The sequence below is a fragment of the Apostichopus japonicus genome, chromosome 6, assembly GCF_037975245.1.
Source record: "Apostichopus japonicus isolate 1M-3 chromosome 6, ASM3797524v1, whole genome shotgun sequence".
Taxonomy (NCBI): domain Eukaryota; kingdom Metazoa; phylum Echinodermata; class Holothuroidea; order Aspidochirotida; family Stichopodidae; genus Apostichopus; species Apostichopus japonicus.
In genome coordinates, this window is record NC_092566.1 from 14655125 (window position 1) to 14672693 (window position 17569).

Sequence of the window (17569 nt, forward strand, 5' to 3'; positions counted from 1 at the left end):
AACTTCCCAAGGGATGGCATTTATGTGTATTCGTCTCATACGCTGTAGACTTTATCGGTTTGCATAAATAATGTGCAACGTGTGGAATTTGAAGAGGAAAAAACAGAAGTGGTGGCGCTATATTGATTCGTAATAACGTGGGAACGATTAATTTACTTCTATCGGAAATACCTATGAGGAGTCTGTGTGTAATCTACCTCACATCACACTCCGATTTCTCATCTGAAGACTTCCCAACGAACATTGAAACTAAGTTCATTAACCAGGGACAGCGCAGCTTGAGGAGTGGGGGTTGGGGTTGGGGGGGGGTACATACTCGACCTCTACCGTTTTGTAAAAAAAACTCAAAACTGCTCCTTCCCAATATTTTGAAGTATAATTTTTTTTCAAACGAACGCTACCCTTTCTCTATTCATATAATGAAAGAGTTTTTTTTAATTTTAAAGTGACTTTTTGTTGAAGAATCCAGAAAATTGCCTCTGTCATTAATGGCGGCAGTATACACTGTCAAACACTAAACAACAAAATACCACATAGAAACCAGCTTCCATATTAGTTATGACAATCTTTGCCAGCAATCCATCAAATGTTGGGCTCACTTTCACATTGAAATTGCAGCCGGAAAAATAGAAGAAAAGGAAACACTATTTGTAAAAACCCCTTTTTTTCAGAACGTAATAAACAATCTTTACAGCACTTATATATATAATCAAAATTTACCCAACTTTGTGAAATTTGATGGCTGTCATTGTTCATATGTCCACAGGTACGCAGCGGTACTTTTATAACGCAATGCATATGGATTGAGCCCAGCAAACATATTAAAGTGATTATCACTTTCACGAAACAGAAAACAAAAGAGATAAAGCTTACCCTGTCTTGCCTATCCTTGGAAAGAACTTGAAATACCGATGGGCTTGCCTAGTATTGGTTGCAAGTTGGAAATCATGTTGACCCGAGTCCGAGACAATTCACATTCTAAGACGATCCGATCCTGATTCCAATTCAGTTCATAAGAGGCAAAGTAGATTAGTCGATGTTTCAATCCCGTAGAGTAGAAGCTTAATCGTTCAGGTTGTGTGTACATGTAGGCTATATAACGTTACTATAACATTACAGCTCACCAAACCTTAAAAACTCGCTGCAAACAAAAGCCATCTTTTATGGCAAATACACCTTATGCTCAAGGCATATGGTAGATGTTATATAAAACTAAAAACCACCTCAAATAATCACATGACTTCTTCGGTCAAATTGTGTTCAACAATTAACATTACTTTTTCCTCGTTGTGTATGTGATTGTGTAATGAAGGCATTAGCCTATCCTGGTAGTCATATACGGATTTCTAACACTGATCCTGTTTCTGTATTAAGAGTACCGCGCCATTGAGAGCACAACATCAGATACTAGTGTTACGTATACCTTCTGCTTTAATATATGTAACTACACTCAATATATAGCTCTTAATGCTTCTATTATTAAATTAAATAAATTTATCCATTGCGACTTTTTAAAAAATGGCAAGCCTAACTTGCATTTAACAAACCCTACCCAAAGCGAATTTTCTCGGCATTAGTACCATTACGACCGCACTGAATACGTCCATAAAATTATAAATCGTTTTGATTGCATCACAGCAATCATAGGTAAAGAACATTGCATTCTTTAAAGGATGTTAAAACGTATCGTCCAACGCTACAATTCTTTTTCACAAAACGTCACACAAGATAGATCCTGGGCACGACAACCACGCAACTTGATCCACTCTGAACCCCAGTCCCCCCTTACGTCGAGACTGTAACTGCATTACCATGACAATGTGACGTCATGTCAGGTATCACTTGTCCCTTGGAAAAAAGGACAGATAGTCCATATAATCAGATTAAAGATTGGCGAGTAGATGCTCCATATAATCACGTGAGAGATTGGCGAGCGATCTACTCTGTACAGTTCACACATGATAACATATACAGTACCTTAGCCAGTTTTGTTTATCACTTCCAAAGAGGCAAAATAAACAAAGCAGGAATTATGCATGATTTTACATCGCGACGCGCACGCAGGATAAAGGAATGTTGCGTTCTTTGTTAATCAAACTACATGTACAATAGACTTACGTCACAGCATCGTCCATGATTGCCTAACACCGTGTAGCATACTGCAGGATTCCGTAAGAGATATTTACCTACAAAGGACTGCTTTAGCGTACGCTAGCACGGAAGATTTTGATATATTTGGCTAAATCCGTAACAACTCCATTTCAATACGAAATGGGGGAAGAGCTTCAATATCTTCCAAATTTCCTTGTAATTAATCCCTTCATCATTTCGAATTAGTTGTAATATTATGCGCAAATTTTTTTTTTTTCTCTTCTCAATATGAAACCAAAACGGTGAGCATTATGGCGATCCTTTGTTGATTTTCAAGCTACTTGTTTACTATAGATACCACAAAACAGTACCGTAATTTCAGTACCCACTCTTCGATGACGTCAGCTGTGTCAACATCTATGACGTCACCTGAACCGGAAATAATAACTTAGTATCCGACAGTGAATTTTTCCTTATATAAATCTATAGTTCTGTAGCTTGACTAGTAAAGTTTCACATTAAAAATAATGCAATTAACTTTTCAAACTGTTAAATTTTCGAATTTCCTTTTTTGTATGTGGTTAATAGAAATCTAACACACGGTATCTTACCGACGAAATCTTCTGAGAAACCAAAAGGAATAATTACTCTAGAAATCTAGAAATAAAATGTCTCAGGTTGATTAATGCGGGTTGGAGTTGAACCGACTACTCAACAAGTCTGCATTAAACATGAAAAGCTGATTCTCAGTTTTCATGAGCAAAAGGATGTTATTTGACACGGTTTTTCGATTGGGTAATAATGAGGTTACTGTGTTATTACACAAAATAAAGCAAAATAAAGATATCCAAATATAAAAAAGATGTATGTAAGGAGAGAGGTAAGGCAATGGGGGGGGGGGGGGGGGTTAAAGGGGTGTGGCTCTGGGGACTTTGTAGCCAACCCCCATGTAAGAGGGACGGCGGTATGGGGCCCTCCCCAGAAACAAGATAAACTAGGTTATAATTAGTTGTGCACGGAAGATTGTGCTAATACCTACTTTGTGTGTAAAAAAAAGGGGGGGGGGTGTAAAAAGGGGTGCATACCTCGCACCCAATGCATCAGCGCCTGTCTTGTCCACAAGGGATGGCTATATTCTCTTACATAACTGCCGTCCAAGCCTAAAAACACTGGGTCAAAGGATAAACAGTCACAAAAAAGTATTTGCTATCAAGAATTAGCTTATCCAATTCACTTTATAGCATTGTCCGTACATTACATCTGGTCACGAGTATATATAAGATACCCCGAATTTAATTTTATATTTCCACTGCAGGTTTCAGCTGTTAATCATAAGACGGTGAGGAATATACGTCAATGAGTAGCTTAGACATTTATAAAAACCACGCACACACCCAAATAAAGAAACACACAACATTGTTAATTTGCAATAGATCAATATATTTTAGCCGTTTTTTGTAAAGGAATGAATTTTGTTTTTCGATAAATCGTACACAATTTCTGAGCATCATAATACTGCATTCTTCATTCTCATAGGCCTGCCCCATATATATATATTAATATACATATATAATATACAATTAATCAACTTTAAAATTCAATTTGTCTCTTTATATGCTTTTAAAACTTCACTTTCAAACGAGTTAGATAATTTCTGATTTAGAACACACTTTTGCACTGCATAACCGCGAAGGCAACCAAAGGTTGTTGGGTGCTGTAATAGCATGGAAAATAAGGAAAACGTTGGTCTACGCAAATATATGCATGGCAAGCTAACAAATTGTAAACGAAAACAGCGTAGCGAAGCTGTGGCAATTTTTTACATATTGCTTTCCTATTTGAGTTGGAAAATTTGGTAATAAGCAAAAAGAAGTTAAAACACATTAAAAAGGCCAAATACTAACACTCGATCTATGACGTCATATCTTATAATCATGTCATCGTGAATTCAATTAATTTCAGTGACAAGCACAGGATGTCAAAAATAATGGATCTGGTGGTGGTTGGGTCGGGGATGTCCCCATAGGGACATTGTTAAGGCCATGGCCTTTTATGGACGGGCTGTAGGCGGATATAAAATGTTACGAATGACGGGTGTAGCTTTGGGTTCGTTTAAAACGATTCCCATGTCCGGGGAGGGGGGGGGGTCCGCCCAGAAGAAACTTTCAAAGTACAGATGGCAAATAGTGCATCCTGAGGCACATTTAGACAATAAATTAGGTCTAAACGCAAGTTTGTGCTAACAAATGCTTTGAATTTCCAAACAATCCCCCGACTTAACGGTTTGATTTCTTTTTTATCCCGATTAACGATGGTGGTGGGGAGCCATGACGCCAACTCAAACCCCCTACCCCACCCCCATTTGTGCACGCCTCTGGTTTATACCTTAATAGTGAATTACTTCAACTTTAAGTTGTAAAGACTGAAAATATTCCCTTTAGTAGTAGAACTAAATTAATATTTTCCAAAACCAGTTGGAGCTACTCACCAAGCAAGATGATTTAACCCATCTTTTTAAATAAAAATATTTTCACCTCATAAAAAGTAACATATATCGGTTAATGATAATTACCAAATAACCTTCATATCACACATGCGTGTAACTTTCAATGTCACTTCACTGAGCCTAAGAGAAAACAATACTCTTCTTAAACTCAAAAGTCACTCTTTGATAAATTGTCGCTCCTTTTAAGGAAGTCATTATCGTGGACACTCTCAAAGAGTAAATGTTCACTAGTTGGACCATACCAAAGAGTAAAACATGCTAATATAGTTAAAACAGACACAAACGCAGTTGTCATCTTTAGTTTATATGACAGAGGTCGTTTTAGTGAACAATTTCCCCAAATAGGTAAAGAAAATGCTAGCTCCGCGTAGATATCCACGTTTTAGAGTCTTTCCAGGCTGTGGGTTGTACATTACGTAATATGTGACGTCTTAGTGCCTCTAGCATCTGAAACCTATTAATCTCTCTTTGTCTTGCTTTGTCATACTGTGCATGTAATGTCCATGCAATGTCCATGTAATGTCCATGTGTAATGTCCATGTATAATGTCCATGTAATGTCCATGTAATGTCCATGTTACATGAGTACATGATTACATGTTATGTCCATATACAACGTAAACAGTGTTGATACTCAAGTATATATCACAGTAAAGGCCCGGTCACACTATACCGATATTTTATCGGAATACTATCCGATTTTCCCAGAGGAATCGAAACAGACAGTTTTTCGTTCGGGTCTTCTAGCCACAGTGATAAAGGACCTGATTTGCTATCTGTTGAGCCATTCCGATGTGGAATAGCCCTCAACTAACTTTTGATATTGACTCCGTTTCCTTTTATCGGTTAGCTATCCGATTTCTCTTCCGATTTTTATCGCTTTTCGATGTGACGTCACTTCAGAATGTAGTCAGTTCTAGAACCCCTCAGATTTGAAGTAGGTATTCGAATATTCTACTGCATTCATTACATTCACTACCACAAACCTCACTCTTCGGCCTTAAATCGGAAAAATCGGACCGTATTTCGATAAAATATCGCTGTAGTGTGACCGGGCCTTAAGGGTCTCAAATATGTTAGATTCAACATTTGTAAAACTCATCTGCATTTACAAGAAAATGAACATAGTAGTACACAAAGCCAAAACATAAAATGATCTCAAAGCAAATGCGGCTTGATGGTGTCATATTTAGACTTGATATCAAATATTTAAACGCCCACGTGTTTGAAGAAATAGGAATCCTGTATATTATCTCCAAAATTTTTTCTTAGCTATTCAGGAAAGTTTTTTATGATAATGATCTTCTTCAGTACAGATATGATCAAAATATGATGGTTGCAGGCTCTGTGTCCACTTCAAAAAGTATATTTGGATTCATAACCATAAATTCGGAATGACTGATATGTGCTTTTGTCTCTTCAAATTTTTTATGAAGATGAACGAGATAAATTAAGGAAAAATTAACGAGAAAATATGAGAAATTAAATTAATGAATCATAAGTTGTTTGTTTTTTTGCTACGGATTATAAAATTTATGGAAAGCAACCTGACGTAATAAAGCACAAAACAGATAAACGTAATCCCGATAAAATTATTTTCACGAAACGAAACGATTAACATTATACAAACATTTTCTAAAATAAATAAATCAATCAATTAATTAATTAATTAAATTTTTGCTTTTTCTTGTTACTTTGGTTTGCAGCTTTACGACTTTTCTTGGAATGTCATCCTATTAAAATTTCTACAAGATATAAATATTAACTCTACCAGAAGTTATTGCACTTAAAACTCTATACTATAGCTAACAGTACATAAATGCCTGCAAAATGTATATTTAATTTTACTTTCATTACTATTCATTAAGCCTATACACATATACAAATTTATTAACTTTCAATCCAAAGTAAGTTTCAGGTAGATTATCCTTAGGAGGGTTTCAGTGGTGGTACATAATACTCTCTGCCCTCCCCCTTACCCCCCTCCCCTCCTCCGCCCAACCCGCACACGGATGTGTAAGTATCCATAAAAATGTCTTGTATCGGAGGTATAGTTCATTTACCTTTGATGATGGGTAAAGACAATTCCTTTGACTGCACTGTAACAATGTATAATACAATGTCCTGCTAAGACACCCCTACCAATCCCACCACCTCAACCCCTCCCCCTCCCCCTTAAACCAACAACGAAATAAGAATTCAACTGCAAAGATTTGAAAATGGAAAATGTAAATTGTAATATTTCCTTTTAATGTCATAGTTTAGTTTAAGAAGTTAAGAATTCGGCATCAACACAGACTGGCTGCTAGCCGAATTGGTAATGCTGTAATACTGCTTTGTTTAAAAGAAAGGAGAAAGGGGGGGGGGGGTAAAGAGGGAGAGAGAGAATGGATGGTTTGTAACTGTCTCAATAGTGACGTCATCTTTCGTCCTTTATACGTACTTGTGGCGGCCGAATATCTTTTGGCACTAGATTCGCTAACAGAAATTGTGTCAGGATTTTGGCTATACTATGGACTATTTGGATAGCAAAATGTCCGATAGATAGATGGTATATAGAGTATGTACTTTGTGACGTCATTCTTTGTGCATCATGACGTAATGAAGTGGTGCTTCCGCATTAAAAACGAATTCAAAGCTGTCGTCTGAGTTGAAAAGAACAGAAAAGCGAAGAAATGTTATGTACATTGCTTATGTTACATTATTAGGGATACAATGTTAAGACCGAACTACATCATGTGCAATTTATTCCGTTGAAAACTTTGATGACAAAATTTGATGAAATTTTGAATAAACAAAACAAAATTCCAGTCAGTTAGTTGTAACGTTATACGGATGTATCTTATAGTTTGTTTATTAAAAGAAACCGTTATGCATTCGCTCACCACTAAACTCAAATCCAAATTTAGTTAGTTCGATAGTCTCATGAACACAGTGAAGTCGCCATTTTGTTTAGGCCGTAAGCGAACCAAAGAATTTCATGACGTTTATCATACAGACCTTTATAACCTATATTTTTGCACAAATTATATAAACAGTTTCTTTTATAAGTGTAGGAACTTCTTGCTCAAGTTGCATAGATACGGCCTTTTGTTTCAAACAATTATTAGAAAGCCCCCACCCCCCCCCCACCTCTACAAACAAGTAGTATTTTATAACATTGCTAAATGATGATTCAATTTGTTGCAGCATGTCAAAGTTCTTAACTTCCATAAAAGTAGAAAACTTTTGGTCGGGAAATGCCAAAGTTTTAATAGAATCAAATCCTATATCAAGGACCAAGTTTTACACAACAAAGAACTTACGTTTGTCAATTATCAATTTAATTAATCCGGCAGTTGGGTGAACTTTGGATTTTTTAAAATTAATTTTGATATCAGAAAGTCAAATAAAATTCATGATTTCAACAGAAAAAGGAAACCGATTCTGTGCAAATGCAACTATGAGAATTAAGTTTTGCTCCAAAATTGCAATGCCATGTTTGAATTGAAAAAAAATTTCATTCATTACTATGAAGAGATTCTTATAACGCAAGATAACGATTCTATAAATTATGCCAAACTTAAAAAAATAATAATAAGGATAAACTGTACCATCGAATGAAGTGACCTATACTTGATTGTCACGTTAGTCTGTATAGAATTATGTTCTTTTGCGACATGAACAATTCTTTTTCTTATTCAAATTCCAGTTTTGTTATATCATCTAAAATGTAGTCAGAAACATGCTTTAAGAAAATGTAAAAGAGTCACTCCTACTCAAACTTAATATATTATGGATCTTGCATTCCTGCTTAAAGAACCATTTCAATCTCGACTAAATTTACTACAATACTAAAACTCTACTTATCGCTGCAACCCTCTAATTATTTTTAATAATAAAAAATGAAACAAGATTTTTTGTGTATATTCTCCTTTTGTGATTCATTGAATTTGGAAGTTATGTCTTAATTTGTGGCCTTAATGAATTTTCCAAGTACAAGATAAAAATGCGTTAATTGAATTTTACTGGGTGCTTGCGATACGATCCACAAATGCGTCTGTACAACAACGTTTAATAATCCCGGCAATAATTCTAATCCTCATTGAAGGTGCTTCGTAGTACTTTTAAACCCCTTCTGATTACATATTTTACAAAAATTGTGATACCCATTTCTTGTCATTTTTGTGCGTGTTTATATGATGTTTCCAAAACTCCAGGACAAAGTCCTTGTTGTTACTTTTGTTGATTCTCATGTCTTTCTCTTTTGTTGTTGTTTACATTTGGTAAAGTTAATAAAAAGTTCCCTTTTCTGAATAAGGAGGTAACATCTTCCTCAAATCAGTAATTAAAAATGTATAAAACGTATTCTTTTGTAGCATATAGTTTTATCGTTTGCAACATTCCCTTACACAGTTTTAAACTATATGTCAGCTAACTTTCAATGTAAACCTATGATTGTATCACCAAACTGAACTGCAATTCCCAACACGCCATCTTTGTTTCAGTTTGAAGTTAGCTTGACATATCAACCACTTACAAATATCATCGAACTATACAGACAACCATGATTGACATTCCTTCTATACAGTCCCTTTCTATTCAATGTAACGCATTTTCCAAGTTTTTTCCCAATTTATATATATTGTTTTGTTGTCTTGTCAAAATTAAAGTGACAGTTAGAATTATTATCGATGTTTTTTTTCTTTCTATTTGGCAAAATGTCGTCATAATGACGTCGGAGAATTAGCCTTCTTTGTAGATTTGGAAGTTGTTATTAGAACTATTACACAAATTGAACATATCCATCAAACTTTGCTTCAAGTGTGTCCGGAAGACGAAAGAATCAGTATCGGGATGACTCTTAAACGATGTTATGGCGAATAAGATGTAATCTTCGTGAGGGTTGTAAGCGGTGCCGTAACCGTCGGCAACGACCGGGCCGTAGCACATGAAAGTATCTAGCTTTGTTAGAACCTGTTGATGTAACAATAGGAGACAGAAAACAAAAGAACAATAAAATCAAAACAAAGGAATTCAACAATAGGGTATTGTATCGTTATCATGCTTTACTATACGTCACTGCAATAATTTTGAAATGTCGAAAGCAGACCTGAAGAGGTCAGGGGGCGGCGGTGATGGAGCTATAGCCCCGGGAGGTTGGCCGGGGTGCATGAAGGTGTATTTCACATTTTTAGAAAATGGTTAAAAAACGTCCTAAATGTGGCGCTATGACATAATTGTCCCTGGAGATCGTCCTTGCTCTCGATGCCTCTGCTCGAAAACTCATCCACCAGGTATTCTCACTCGCCAGTAATATAGGACCGTTACTACTGGTACACTATGGTATAGTGATGATATGACTATATCTGTATGACTATATCTATATATGGTGTATATGTATAGTACAATCAGGGAGTTCCATAACAACTCCCTGGTACAATTCAACGTATAATGACCATATATAACCACTACCAATGCTACCTGCGATAATAAGCAGTGACGTCAGAAGCCATAGAGGCCATAGAGACAATTATGTCAAGCAGTTCATGTTCATAAAAATGGGAAATGTATTATTCTCCATTCCATGTTAACGCTCACAAGAGGTTACACCGTGCCTCGGGACTGTAGCTCCCTCCGACCGCCCCCTTCTTCTACAGTTTCACACGTAATTAACAATGGACATCTTGTTATGAGAGCCTATTTTATTATAAAAATAATCGCCTGAAAATAATTGAAAATATAAAACTGCCCCGGTGTTTGTTTTGCAAAGGAACCAAATACAATTAAATGAAAGTGGATATGGGTTTAGGAATGATATCACGTATAAAACGTAATGTGCTTGAATTCTTCCTAAATTTGTATTCATATATATATATATATATACATTTTTATCATTATTATAATTATAATGATTATTTTTCATTTCCGTCTATTAAGAATGGAATTTGCAAATGTTGCTGCTACAACCGGGGAATGTTTAACATTAATGCGACATTGATTTAAAATAAACATTGCTCACTCTTATACAGTTTACAAAGATGGACGAGAAAACCCATGGGAATGTGTACAGACCCCCCCCCCTCAAAAACAAAGATAATAATACATATATAGATGAAACGATGTTTGGCTTTGCGTCACCCGTAGCTGTGTCGCACACTAAACTGATAAACATAAATAGCGCCACACTAGGGAAAGACATATTTTTGTATGACAAAAGACAGTTGGGGAAGTTGAATTTACTTTTTTAAAGTGTCCATGATGTTTCTTTTGTGGAAGAGTGACTTCATGCAATAAGAGCACTATATCGGAGGATATATTTCGTTTTTGATGGAGTCATAAAACACCGAAGAGGTTTGTGCATAATTTACCCAAAAAATTGGACAACATCCCACCCCCATCATCACTCCAAGGAAAAAAAGCGAACGAGTAAAATCACGATATTTTAACGAAGTTTATTGCCAAAGAGTGAAATATTATCTGCATGTTACTTGTTGCTGGAGAAATTTCAAGGATCCATACGTACTCATTGTTGAGTAAAATATTTGCCCAACTTTTTTAGTATATATAGCGTTGTAGCATTTCACTCCTATGGATAGCTATATTCTACGTGGCGATTGCTCATTCTGGGCACTTTCAAAGAGTGCATTGCCTCTCCTTGCATTTAAATGTGCGGGCTTGATATGTAATTTCAAGCCCTATTAAATGTATGGTTCTTATTTAACAACAGCCATATATGATACCATATCAGATGCGCTTTTTACGTAACCTAGCAATGCTAAAAGTCAAACTGCAATGAAATAAAACCAAAACCAACCAACGCTGAACCCTAAACCAAAGCGAAAAATACCTCGCTCTCACTTATATCTTTGAATAACACTAAATAATAATAATAATAATAATAATAATAATAATATTTGAATTTTATATAGCGCTTTTCACCAGCGATAGGTCTCAAAGCGCTTTACAGACGTTATATTACCCCTGGTCAATGATAACCTGTCCCAGAGACAATCCCTCCAGTCGGCAGCAGTTATATACTGCGCCCAATGACAAGTTACCTCACAGGTACCCATTTAACCCCTGGGGGGAGAGAGGCAAGTGAGATAAGCATCTTGCCCAAGGACACAACGTAATGAACTAGGCAGGAATCGAACCAACAATCCTTGGATTACGAGTCCGACGCCTTAGCCAATTGGCCACCACGCTCTCAAAGCGATACATGCGGAGAACCCGATCGTATTGTGTCATAAAGGCTATTGACCCCCTCCCCCTCCCCCACTGAAAAACAACGCCAGCCCCTGATAGGCGACGAAATCCTCCTCACTGACAACCTCAATATCAGAAGCATGCATGCACACTTTAGGACCTCTGCATAGTACTCACCTGACTCGTTGACAGACGGAATTGGTTGCTTTCTATGAAGGATAAATCCGTGAAGATCTCTGGAGTAGGATCACCATGTTCACTATTGACCTCTCTCAGTCCAAGAAAATGACAGTCAAATCCATGGCCAAGAATTGTCTAATTGGATTTATTAAAGAAAGAGACAAATACAATAAAATTTAATATGATGTCTGCTCTAGTAATATGTACCCGATATGTGTGAAAGGAAACACAACGCTACCATCATTATTATTGGCTAATGTGATGCATAATAATTGTCATGCAAAACTTCCCCACACAGCTAAGAAAACAAATTAATCCTTTTGGGGCATATCACATATTTTATCATCGAGCCCACATTTGTTTTATGCTTTAATTTTTAATTTTTTTTTTTTTGCATTACAACTTTTAATTTTCTGTATTAGATATGTGATATTTATAAATGCTGAATGTAACATATCGAGCCAGGTAACTTGACCTATTGGTGACGTCAGATTCAGCATCAACATTATTAACATTTTACCTTGAAAATATGGAAAGAGAAACAGAGAAATTAAAATATCTTATATCCTAGTGGCACGGATTCAGAAACTGACAACTCCCAGACATGACTTTTTCAACTATAGGATATCTTCCAAACGGTGTAAAGCCAAATTAACCGAGGAAACGCCTGGGTTTGTGCCTAATTTAAATCAAGTTTGTAAAGAACACCTGTATAGTTTAACATAATGTTTTTATTATTGTTAAAAATTGATATTTATAAAAATGATTAGAAGGAAAAAAAAGTTAAATTACCTGAATACAATTGTCCGTCTGAAATTCTATTGTCTCATGCAAAAGTTGCATTTTCTTTTCTATCTGAAAATTTGAAAGAAAATTCCATAATTTCAACTTTTTTGAATTGTTGTCCCGTTTCCTTTAAATTTGCTGTATAAATCTTCATGTTCAATTATAGTAGGCGTCTAAGTAAAACGAAGGTCTTAACATCAAGTGTGTTAACTTATCTTATTAACTATTTAAGCAGATTTGCATTTAGAGATGATTTGATACTGATGACGTCATTCTCCTGCATTATATTTTACCAACTATAGAAGTATATATATATATATATATATTTATTTATATACATTCACTATTCAATATTTCGAGCCGTGATGAATTGCGATTTAAGTGAGTTTTGATATCAGAAGCAATCTACATCAATCGTTATTTGAATTATTAATCGACTCTTTGCTTACTGGAACTTCCTCCTCGGATACCATAGCTTTGGCAAAAGCCAAAGCCTCACACGAAGCCGATCGTATATTATCCACCCGACCAAGCTGAAATCGTCTCGTACTTGCACTTTCGTAAGTATGAGTTATTTTTCCGTACATTCTGAAAGGAAAGAAATAACCAAAAGTATGAAGTATATTTGAATTTAATAAATATTAAAGGAAATAGAAAATCTTCAAATGATAACGTGTGGTTGAGAATGGTACTTTCAAGCGCGTTTGAACTCATTTGAATTGACTGTTCTTTAACTTGGAGGGGGGGGGGGGGGGGGAGCAGGGTGTAAGAAATAAGTGGAAAAAGAAGTCATACTAACACTCGCATCTTTTTTTTTCTCTTTTACCTAAACGTTTATAAAACATGAATACTAAAATTCTGCCTAAAAATGATAGCATAATTTCACAGAATGAGAATTCACTCTTTGAAATTTGTTCATGGTGAATAGAAGTGCATTTTGTATATTTCATAAATACAAAAACCCATTGAAACAGGAAAACACATGTGGCTCGATGATGCAATATTTAGACTTGATCAAGTCCTCGTGTATGAAGGAGAATTAGTCAGTGGTATCTCCTAAATGGAATAACACTTTTCTTAGCCTTTTGGATTTGTTGTTCTATTGTTATCCTATTTATAAATTTCTCTGTAAATTTATACTGGAATAAAGAAATGAAAAAAGGTGTGTAATCTCTATCACATACAGCTATGATGATGGTTGGTTTGTATCTCCTTAAAATTAATTCGGTACCCGGTTATTGATGGACAGTTAAAGACACCGTAAGAATACTGTCATAAAGCTCATTAAAACAGACAATTAACGCGTACATATTTCATTAACCCTTTGAATGACTCAAGAGTTTTAAATAAATTGTATAAATAATTCCATTATGGACTTAAGACTATTCTGGATACCATATTTAAACAATAAAGCCTATACTTTTAATTACTTGCTCTGACCATTAACTGGACGTTGATAATACATATTGTCGAGCTCACAGGGCAAGTCAATGAATCAATGAATCAATATGTCACGTATGGTCGCTAATATAGTATATACTATAACTAACACACTTAGCCTATCGCTTTGTTTCCATTCCACTGCGGAACGTCAATCAGTATTTCTTAACATAACAAAAGTGTTACTTATCTACAATTGATTGCCTAATGTTTATTAATTTGTAAGCTGCGTTAAAATATATAGAACTGGGTTAGTTAGCTTACAAGACACCCATGGTTCACGAAGTAGGTCTGACAAGCTCACCTCAGTGTATTATCGTTTATTAGTTTTTCTTTTTGGAGAATAGGCTAATTTCTTCTGCATTATAGTTAGTGTCATCGTGATTAATGAGAGGTGTTTTAAAACAATTCTGAGGCGTTAAAGCGAGTCTGATCTTAAACCAAAGAGACGCATTTTGCTTTCTTAATTTGAGCAATGATACTATATGTGCAGTTATTAAGGTATAGAAAAATTATAACTACTGAATTTGAATTGAAATTTGAACTGTTTTTGGTATCTTTATCGCGCTGTCTAATCTTCTCTTAGTGTATTAAATGGAACATGGATAATCAGGCGCGTAGCCAGGAATTTGCAAAGGGAGGGGCGAAAATGTAGGCAAATTATCAGAGCCGTAGATACGGCATTGTAAACTATCTAAGCGTAGCGCCACCATAAGTTGGCGCGAAACGTACAAGAAAATTTTGGCTGAAAATGCCTCCCAGATCGCTGGAAATGGCACGTCCCAGGCCTTGTAAGTTGCATCTTAGCATTTTCTCTTTTGAAATTACTAGCGATATCATAAAAACATTAAAAACAAATAAAAAAAATATGCTCGGGGGGGGGGGGAGGTTGCCCCCTCCGCCCCCCCCCCCCTTGGCTACGCGCCTGGGATAATTAGACGGTGCTTGCAAATTCTTTGGTCAAACGTAATAATTTTTGGGCTCAATAATAAAAGAAAGTGGAGGAATAAAGCAAAACCACTACGTCGCAAATAAATGAAACAAGAAGCGCTTGCAAAGATGACCTTCGAAAGTGTGTTAGTGTGTTCGCAGTGCTAAATCGCTCCCAATATCAATCACTACCCCGTCCCATATCCTCTGCCAAATAAAGTCAGAAAAATGTTTCCTGTGTTTGTAGAAAATATGTTCTGCCTACCTCCAACCCCCCCCCCCCCCAGGAAGAATTGCACCGCCTTGCAATCTAAAAAAGTATAGCTACGCGCCTGGTATTAGTGACATGTGTTACTAGATAGATGGGAAAATGCATGATTTGAGAGCATACACTTTAAGCGAAGAACGAAGTATATAAAATATAACATCAGGAATAAAAAACTGAATTTCTTTAAGGCTTTGAATAGACATCGTATCATACAATGTGATTTCATATTATTCGGTCTTATAGGGGAAGATAATGTTTACTTTCTTGTCTTCATCCGAATTTTTAATATAAGCTGTTTTTTATAGTAAGGGCGAAAGGAAAAAGACACATTTTTGTTTTTGTAAAAATATCTTTTATGGACTATAGTTTGGCACATGAAAGTATGAAGTAACCACGACGGTATAGTTATGTCTACATTGTCAAAGTTTGTCTATTTCTTGTTTGGTTGTGTCGCTGTTCAACTAGAGGGTTAAACCGACACGGGACTGTGTTTAGATTTTCAAGATATCTTGAATATACGATTCTAGACAGATCTCTTACATGTTGTCGTGCATGTATTTTGTTACCAAAGGGTTTATAGGAATCGAAACGTCCTTGGATATTTATTACAGTTCAACTATACACAAGAGAGAAAAGAGCGGACACCTTTAAGAGAAATACATATTCAAGCAGCGGAATGTAGGTCTTCAGTGTTACTGTATTACTGGAAAGTTCGGCAGGCGGTGAGGCCGATTGCCGGCTTCGTGGCCAGCTTTGGCGGGGGGGGAGGAGGCGTGCTCCCATGCCTGCTTATGTGCCCAACCCCTCCCCAATTTGGGCCGAATACCGGCCTCCTGGCCAGCGTTGGGGGGGGGGGCGTGCTTCCATGCCTGCTAATGTGCCCCACCCCTCCCCAATTTGTGTCAGCACCACCGAAAGAAAACTTTTCAAGTTACCAAACACGTCTATTGTGCTCTTCCTTCAATTGTTTGAGACAATGTCGAAATATGGTATACCAACTAACCATGACAAATTATTTTAAATTTCGTTTTTAAGATGTTCTAAACAATAACAGCCACCACCCCAAAACAACAACAACAACAAGAGTAAGAGAATAATTAAAACAATTGATGACTATAACTTACCGATAGTAAGTCAGCTGCAATGCGATTTGGATAAAGGCGTCTGGACTCATATTTTGGGATTTGGGGAAGTTTTTACCAAAGACGGTGAAACGTATTAATTTTAAATCCAGATCGTTGACGGATCTATGGTCAAGAAGAGTGAAAAGAAAACAAAGCAAAGGTGAATGCCGCGGTATTGTCACAGACTACCCACAATACATCAAATTTATATATATGCCTTATCTGTTACGTGCGTACCAATAGGCCTATACTCTTAAACGGAATTGAACAGAATATGTACTTTTACTTTTTATGTACTTTTAGTATGTACTTTTAGCAAAGCTTCTATATAGATACACATTAACGCATTGCTTAACGTTACAAATTTATACAACCTTTAAGCCATCGGAGACACAAACATAAAAGTAAATCACGGAGACGTTTAATCGAAAATTAAATTGACATAATATTTTGAATTCTACTAATTCAAATTTAAAGACTCGTATTTCTGATGAATAATTGTCATAAAAAATAATACAATACCAAAAAAAAAAAAAAAAATCTATGAAAATTTTATGAAAAATTATGAAAATAATCTCGAAATTTCACGAAAATTCTGAAAAAAATTTGAACTTACTCATCTAGCGTTAGTGTTGCCCTCTGGATGTCGTCTATTGTATATGACGTCAGCTTCCATCTCAATCGTCTTGGGTAAGGCAACTCGCATATCGATTGTGCTCTCGTCAATTTCCTCTTGTGTGTTTCTGAATCTCTGTGAAGCGAAGGAAAACAAAGCAGGGTTATCAAATGGTCCCGCTGTACCCTCCACCCCACCACCCACCCATCTCCGCCCCCACCCTCACTAGAGAGGGATGTCCGTTTCGGAATACCACTCAGAAAATTTGGTGGGTTTAAATTATTCAAAATGAGTCGTTAGAAGTACAAGATCTTATATTCTGTCCTTCTAAATGACATAGTTTGAGTATAATTTACCAAAATTCTACTGTTAGATCTGCTCTTAATAACATAACTTAGTACGGTATACTTAAAAAAAAACACTTTTGTAAATATAGTTTAC

At 36.0% G+C, this 17569-nt stretch overlaps 1 protein-coding gene across 4 annotated transcripts in view; it reads right to left on the reverse strand.

Moving 5' to 3' along the window:
• Positions 1 to 6098: 6098 nt before the first annotated feature.
• Positions 6099 to 17569, reverse strand: part of LOC139969072 (probable vesicular acetylcholine transporter-B) — a 190982-nt gene continuing 179511 nt past the window's right edge. For all 4 annotated transcript variants that reach the window (XM_071973829.1, XM_071973831.1, XM_071973828.1 and 1 more), the window contains 6 exons: positions 17129 to 17263; positions 16513 to 16635; positions 13200 to 13338; positions 12757 to 12819; positions 11962 to 12099; positions 6099 to 9552 (listed from right to left, as the gene is read on the reverse strand). In XM_071973829.1, coding sequence (XP_071829930.1) covers positions 9322 to 9552; positions 11962 to 12099; positions 12757 to 12819; positions 13200 to 13338; positions 16513 to 16635; positions 17129 to 17263 — 829 coding nt within the window. In that variant the 3' untranslated portion in view covers positions 6099 to 9321. The remainder of the gene's footprint in view (positions 9553 to 11961; positions 12100 to 12756; positions 12820 to 13199; positions 13339 to 16512; positions 16636 to 17128; positions 17264 to 17569) is intronic.